The following is an 8,013-nucleotide window of genomic DNA, read 5'->3' as shown; positions in this document are numbered from 1 at the left end:
AGGAGGAAAGAGAGTGTTGTGCACTAATGTGTAAGTGCCCCACCGTTCCAGCATTGTATGTGATTTCATGTAATCTCAATCTGGCAGAGTTGGTCACCAGCTTCAGTTTACAGATGAGGTAACTGGGTTTCAAGAGGTTAACTAACTTGGTCAAAATGACCCAGCTACTACTTGGTGGAGTGGGGATTCAAACTGTTGGCCTCCAAAGCCCTCTTGGAATAATATAGCAGCTACTGCTGAGTGTCTATATATGCCAGGTACACTTATTAGTTTTAATCTTACAGAGAACCTGCAAGGTATGTATAATTATTCCTGTCTTACAGTTGAGTAAAATGAGGCTCAGAGGTTAAATAACTCACCCAAGAACACAGAGTGGCAGAGCCAGGATTTGAGCCCGAACTGACACATTCCCCTATGTCCTGATCAGGCCAAGACACAGGTTACCTGGTTTCTGGGCCCAAACCCAAGGGGTGGCCTGAGTAAGAGGAGGGCTTGCCAGAAGTGGGATTTCAGTGCCCCGTCTCCTTTTGGATTGTCGACATAAGGATATGGCCATTCTGAACTAAGACAATGCCATTCCTTACCTTCACCCCTGCTCTGATGGAGACATGTCCCAGTCCTAACATCGGAAGCCACAAATGTGAGAGCTGTGGGATATGGCAGGATCTGTGCCTGCCCAATAGAGCCTACCAGGCTGCGTGTCAGAGCAGGATGTGACAGCTATCAGGAGCACAGAGCTTAATTTCTTTCTCCATGTTTTATCCCTAAAAAATTTGCGATGTGGTAGGAGAGGAGTTGCAAGAAGCTGAATATCTAAAAAGTTTTGTTTTTTTTTTTTAACTCAGCATATACAAGGAGCCCCTTTTATGAACAGACATTAAAAAAGGGAGGGGTGGTCTAGGGCTTATGATTTCTTTATGATGGATGAAGTGAGATAGACTTGAGTTCTCCCCAGCAACACACGTGCGTGCGCACACGTACACACACACATAACACGCACATGCACACACATACGCATGTGCACATCTGCAGAGGGCAAGACTTATTCCGAATTATCCTCAAGAATCTGGGCCATTCACCTTGAGCTCTTCTCTTCCTTCACACTCTGAATCTAGTTTCCTGACTAGGCCTGAGCAGGATAATGAGTGAAAAAAGAGGCAGTGCTTCTTCCTGGCCTGGGGCTTGTGCCCAGGACAAGAGTGAGGGAGACGGGATGCTGGGAAGGCTAGGGTCTCCGAGCCAGAAGGCTCAGTGGCAGGTATCCCAGAACTTAGATTAGGGAAGGTTTTGTGTAGCTCAGCAAATGTCTCCCGGGAAAAAATTTCCCTCAGGCTTGATTTAATACTGACCCCAAATGACTTGAATCAGATATGCAAGAATTACAGCTATAACAGAGCACTTAGGATTATAATATGCTTACATAGAAGGCAAACGAGCACAATTTTGGGGGATTGCTGGCTTTTTCCTCCATACCTGCTTCATGGCTTTGTACCTGGATCACGTAAACAGGCTCTTTTGGCCTGCAGGCCCCAGACTCTCCTCAAGGTGCTCAGGAAATACTGTGCGTTGCCTGGCTCCCCCAGCCCCCAGAGGTTTTGGTCTTTGTGGCTGGGCTGAGTGAGTGGGTGGATCCCAGGCTGCTGTCCTGCCTGCTGCAGTGCGACCGCAGCTCCTGTCTCAGGATGCCCCTCTCAGTCCACGAAGCGCTCCTCAGCGCAGCCTGTGGCCGGGCACACACAAAGATGGTGCTCGGTTCTTAGAAGCTGACTTCTTATTTCCTTCCCACTTTACGTGAAGAGAGACTAAGTGTGGGCACCACTGCGCATTGAGGGTTAGAGTTTAAAAGCAGTCTACATTTTCTTGTCACGTCACTCTGTCTTCTGGGTCCACTCGGGTTATATTGAAAAGTTGGTGCCTCTGTTTCTGAGCTAGGGTCTTCCTCCCACCCTCATTCCCACTCTGGGCTGACTTCACCTATCAGATTCTCCCGCCTTGGGGGCCAAGGAGGGGCTGAAGGACCTGTTGGGACAGCATAGGGGGCAGGCTGCTTACAGTTACTCAGGCCTTGTTGGTGTTTGCAAAGATCACTGAAGTTGGAAGGGTCCTGAAAGCACATCTCATTCTTGCCTCGCAGAAAAGCCTTCGCGGGGCTGCCCCTCGCGCCAGGGCAAATAGACGTCAGGACCTTGAAATCAGCTCTCAGGTTGCCTCGTCCCATTTCTGTGACTGGGTTCAGGCACTTTCTATGCAGCGAGGATATTACCTACCTCCTAGGTTTCTTGTGGGGTCAAGTAGGATAATCCAGGCCTTCTACGTGGCAGAAATTAGTAGGTGTTCAGTTAGTTAGTGCTTCTATCCTCTCCCCTATTCTCTTTTCCACATGGTACCTAGTTTCCTAAACAGATACTTTCCTCCACGAGGCTATGAATTCCTGGAAGTCAGGGACCCCAATAAACACTCCTCAGGCTTCTCAGCACTTACTACAGTGCCTGCATGTACCAATGAGATTTCAGATTGACTAATGTCATGCAAGGCTTCCTGACTCCCAGAGCACTGACTGTCCCCTGGGAGCAGAGACACCTGCCCTCAGGGAGGGCCCCTCATAGCTGGCATGTCCGGGACTTAATAGCCAGTTTCATAGAAGTACAGGAGCCATGGGAAGGTTTCTGGGACTTTTATTTTTACTCTTTATTTTTTAAAAGCCTGTAAAGATGTGCAAATGCTTGGTGGCTTTTGGGCTACATTCTTCTGGCCAGCCCCCACCCACCTCCCCTAATCCCTCCCACCTGCCAGTAGCTCAGAATCACCTGGAGTGAAAAACACCACCCTGCTGGCCATCGCTCCCCTCAGCAGCAGCTCCAGCAGCTCCAGTGCCAGGCCGCAGGGAGCAGGGCAGTCCAAGACAAGGAAGGGCTCTGGGTCCCGTGCAAGCCCTTGGGGCAGCCCCGCCCTGCAGGGGCCTCTCTCTTCTTATGAGGGTATCCCTGTTGGAGGAGCAGGGGCTTCTGCGATCCCTTCCAGTTCTTTCTCTGGGAGGTGTTGTCTCTGCATCAGCACTGAGGAAAGCCCAGGTGGGTGGCTCTGGGGTGCAGCATTGGCTGCTAGAATTCTCTCACCTTTTCTCTGCCTCTGCCTGCAACCTCCCTCTTTCCAGCAGTGGAAGCTTCTTGTTTCTTCCTGTCTGGGGGAATCCCCTCTGAGGGCAAATTGGAGAAAGGAGGCCAGGAGGACTTCTCCCTCCAGGGGCGTGAGTTTGGGTATAAGAGGTGTTTCTTCTTCTTCACTGGGACCCACCTCCCCTCCCTGGGGTGGATTTCCACCAGCCTGGGTTATGTGTTTGGCTCTGGCCCTTAAGTGGGATCCTTCCGCTGCCAAGATCTGAGGAGAGTACTTGGACAAATCACCTTTTCTTCTGCTGTCAGCCAGTAGCCACCCTGGGCCCAGCACCTTGGTCTCCCAACTCCCAGAGCAGAAGGGAGCCCTTTGCCAGGGCCAGGGGCCTCCCCTGGGGAAGGCCCCCCACAGCTGGATCACAGTGGCATGTATGAGACCACACAGCCAGTTTCCTGGTTGCAGAGCCTGATCATTTTCAACTACTTGTGTACTTAGGAATCTGCAGAACTGGCAGAACAAGGCCTGGGCCCCAAGAGGTGCAAGATGGCAGAGAGGGTGCCAAGATTCAGGATGCCATTAGCGGCTCTCTCCTTGCTCCTTCCTCCCTAGCTAACCAGGCTGGCCTTCTCCTCCCGTCCCCCTTCCCCCACCCTCTTCATCTTCCTCCTCCTTCACAGTCCCCCAGGTTAGCACTCTGCCCCCTGTCCCCGCAGCAGCGTGGGGAGGGAAGGGGGCTGCAGGCAGGCCCTTCCGAGGCGCAGACAACGGGCCGGGCGGGGCGGACCGGGCGGGGCGGGCGTCAGACGCTGTGCGCTCCCAGGCTGAGCACTGAGAAGGCGGCGCGGTGCTTGCGGAGCAGCAGCCGGATCTTCTCGTCGTCCGAGTCGGGGTCCAGAGGCTTGTTGTACTCGTCATCCTCGTTCTCCGAGGCCGCGCGGTCCCCGCCCGAGCCCGCGCCGGCGCCACCCGGGGCCCGGGGCGTGGAGGATGAGGGCTCCAGCGCACTCTTCTTCCTCCACTTGGTCCTTCGATTCTGAAACCACACCTGGGATGAGAAAAGACTGAGGATCACGCAGGCACAGCACACACAGGGCCGTTTTTTAGGAGGGTGACTCCACTTGGGGCTAGTACACTCAATCCTTATTTTTATTGGAAAATAAATGGCTCAATAAGAGAGCAGGCTATAATAGTCACACTACTTTTTTTTAAGGGGGGGGGCGGCTATAAAATAAAAATAAACGTTATGAGTGCAGCGGCCCTTAAAGCTTAGCTGTAACCCTCCCTGTGGTGTATCTTCCTTCTATTCTGCCATGGGCGCTTGGGTGACACATGCTGAGATGCCCACGTGTGGGAAGGGTTTGGCCCAGGTGAGAGCATGACAATAGGTGCTCACGAGTCACCCCTTCTTTTCAGCTCCACAGTCCCTCACTGAACTTTCTGAAAAAACTTTCCCTTAATTATAAAAAGAATATACTCTTCATTGCTTGTGATAGCTGAAGAGCACAGCAAAGTACCTAAAACAGAAAAATAGGTAAGAAGAGAGCCACATCGTTTCCCTCCATTTCCATTCAGCAGCTTTCTCTTCAGTGGAGTTAATACTGGGCTGACCTAGGAGGCTGCAGAGGTCAGTGGCTGGAGATCCAGGGCCCTGAACAGAGCAGACCTGGGACTCAACCTGCCCTTGTACTTCCATTTCCTCTCAAACCTGTTGTCATGTGACAGAGCTGGGCAGGTTCGGCATGGCTCAAAGCTTTCTCCTGTGGTGCTCCCCACCTGAAGTGCCTCAGGAGAGATCTAGCATCAAAGCTGCCCACCCACCTCCCGGGAGCCTGAGGAGGCAAAAGCCTATTTACCAATTTCAGACTCTGTGGTGTGTAAGCATGAGAGTGACCCTCGCACGGGGCTGTGAGGCTTCCTACATCCGGTATCCCATTCGAACTTCATTTAGATGGGCATGGGTAGGAGAAGGTGTTATCTTCACTTTAGAGTTTTGTGAACCAAGGCCAGCTCCATTTGCTAGCTAAGAGAATAAGCCTAAATTCAGGTCTAAACTGGCCTTGAGGCTGACTCCTGATCTGAGCCAGAGACTGCCATCAGCTCTTGAAATACCTGGCTGAGACCATGCAGAGGCGGGAAAGCATGAGATTGGAGTCCCACAAATCTAGGTTTGACTCCTAAGTCTGCACTTACCAGCCAGGTGACCTTGAGCAAGAGGCTTGGCTGAAATTCTTTCTTCATCTGTAAAATGGGTAATAATACCCACCCTGAGGTTGCCATGTGGGTTAAATGAAATGCTACATAAAGGGCTCTCGAAATAGGTCTTAGTCTTGACAGCCATTTTTTTGTTAATGTAATTATCACAATCTCTAGGGCTAGGTGTGCAGGCAGTACCCAAACAGCAGGAGGCCTCCCACCAAGAGCTAGGAGATGCTGGGAAAGAGAGAGGCTGCCTCTCTCCCACACCGTGGCATCCTGTCTTGCAGGCTCCTCATAGCTAGGTAGACACCTTCTCCCACAGACTTACCTTGACCTGCGACTCAGTCATCCCCAATGAGTACGCCAGCCTTGCCCTCTCAGGACCAGCCAAGTACTTGGTCTGCTCAAAGGTCTTCTCCAGGGCAAAGATCTGGTGCCCTGTGAAGGTGGGCCGGGTGTGCTTTTTCTTGTGGATGCTGTCACTCAGGGGGTCAGGGGCTGGCAGGAGAAAGGACAAGTGCTTTAGCAGGATGAGTGGGATGCCAGCCCTGCCCCGCGCCTCCCCCGAGGCTAGCTCACTCCTAAGAAGAAGCCAGTGAGGTTACAGGGGTTGTGACACCTCTCACCTGAGAGGCATTGCTGACATTCTGATAATAGTGACTTTGACCTCTGCCATGTCTGAGTAGACAGGCACCAGCTGAGAAGGTACTTACCCCAGGGTACAGCTACTTTGGGACAGAGGGAGCTGAGAACCTGCCCGGATCCCATGCCTTTCTATGTAATGTTCTTACTCAGTGATGCTGCCTTCCCCCGAGAAGCAAGGCGAATTTGCTTTCAGTCTTAGGTACACCAAGAAACAGACTAGCTACCTTCTACCAACAATCAGGGCCCACGGGGCCTACGAATTCCTCCCTTCCTGACTTCCTTGTTCTTGCGATCTCATTTTCCAGGTCTTCAGAAAGCAGAGTCTGGACACAGAGGCTCAAGACCCAACCATCTACCCCGCCAGGGCAGCCTACTCAGGAAGGAGCTGTGCTGGAGGGTGGCCGGACTCGGGGTGAGCAGAATGCCCACCTGTCAGGTCTTGTTCGGTGCAGCCCAAGAGCCCATGTGCAGTCTCCTCATGTTACAGGTGAGGAAACTGAGGCATAGAAAGAGGAAGAGACCTCCTCCTGAGAAAATGGCACCTTTAGTCCTCTCTCTCTCTTTGTTAATTCAGCCATCAACATTTTTAGGTGTTTTCCTGTGCGTAGAGGTGCACCAGGATTGAAGAGCAGGGGCGTGGAGAGGGTATGTGTTTGGTAGAGTGGTGGGGGGAGATAAAGGTGAGGTGGGGGAGACAGCTTGAGGTCTAAAGCACCCCCAAAACTGGGTTATAAAATAGGTTCTAAGAGATGAGTTCTTCACCCCCAGAGAGCTCGCTGTGTTTCAGGTTGAGGGAATGGGGAAGGGGTGTGGGCGGGGGCACTGCCAGGCAGTGTGACCACCTGGAGCAGAGTGGCAGATATGGAGGCCGCTGTGCTTCGGGGTTTCCTTGGCTGGTCCAATTGCAGTGGTGAGCCCCGAGTTCAGACAGAAGTACCCCTGACCCCGCCTGATGTAGGTAGGGCCTCCTTGGCACAGGATGGCTCCCACAGCCACTGGCACTCTCCCTGCCTCCCAGGTGAGCCTCATCTGCATGTGCGTGTCCTGCTACCCCTTCCAGCCCCCGACCGACATCATGGGGACCCTGGACCAGTTCTCTGAAGACAGGTTCAAGAATGGGTAGGGTGAGGAGGGCCCCACCGCAGCTACAGCCAAGTCCGACCTGGCTCAGCAGCCGCTCCTGGAGGCTGGGTGGTTGTCCCTGCCACTGTTGACCTAAACCCTGAGGAAGACGGTGGGAGAAGAGCCCCCTTGATGGAAGATGGGACCGCAATGGGCTCAGCATGTATTCTGTGTCCCCGAATGGTGCCAGGGCATGAGTGGGCTCTGTGGGAAGGTGATGCTGTGGCAACTTCTCCTCACTGGAGACAGAATTTGCCTGCTTTGGATGAAGAAGTGGTGACATGATTTCTGGGTGGAAGAAGTAACGTAAGCTGCCAGCTGGACCCGATGCCGCGTAGGTGTGGGCTCTGTGGTCTTCTTCAGACCCAGGTTCCCTAGGAGGGCAGCTGAGGTGGCAGCTGGTAGGGGGTCGGAGTGGGGGGCCAGACGCCCCAATACCAAACAAAGCTGGGGTAGGATGAGGAGAGGAGAGTCTAGTCCAGCCCCAAGTGGAAAGATGGACCCAGGTTTGAGCTGGGCTGTCTGATGGCGGCTGAGGAGAGGTGGGCAGTAGGTGCGAGCCCCACTGTGAGTGTCCCCTTCCCACACCTCCTCCTCCCAATCCAGGGCTGCCCCATACTCACTGTTGCTGCACTGCCGCCCGCCTCGCCAGTCCTGGCCTGTGTCGGCCCAGCAGTTCCGGGTCCGGGTGGGGTACTCATTCCCAGCCTTGGAAAAATTCCCCACCTGGGGGCCATAGTAGACCCCCTGGGAGCCAAGTCCACCAAAGCCTGCCACATGGGGGTAATTGGAGAGCAGGCTGCTGTTTGGCGTGGCCACGGGCCTGCTCAGGATGTCTGTGATGCCATGGGGGGTCCCGGCGGCCAGCTGGGGGCCCAGCCCCGGAGGGCTGAGCTTGTAGAAGGAGTTCTGCACGGAGTACTGGCACACGGGGGC

The 8,013-nt window shown here is 53.6% G+C and overlaps 1 protein-coding gene across 1 annotated transcript; it reads right to left on the bottom strand.

The window, feature by feature from the left end:
• Nucleotides 1-3,913: 3,913 nt before the first annotated feature.
• Nucleotides 3,914-8,010, bottom strand: NKX6-3 (NK6 homeobox 3; the record flags this gene model as incomplete). Its single annotated transcript, XM_006916456.1, has 3 exons — nt 3,914-4,159; nt 5,639-5,808; nt 7,701-8,010. Coding segments are annotated over 3 exons (726 nt in total), but the record flags the coding sequence as incomplete, so codon positions are not given.
• Between the last annotated feature and the right edge of the window lie 3 nt (nt 8,011-8,013).

The sequence above is a fragment of the Pteropus alecto genome, unplaced genomic scaffold (genome assembly GCF_000325575.1).
Source record: "Pteropus alecto unplaced genomic scaffold, ASM32557v1 scaffold24, whole genome shotgun sequence".
Taxonomy (NCBI): Eukaryota; Metazoa; Chordata; class Mammalia; order Chiroptera; family Pteropodidae; genus Pteropus; species Pteropus alecto.
This window is presented reverse-complemented; position numbering and strand designations above follow the sequence as displayed.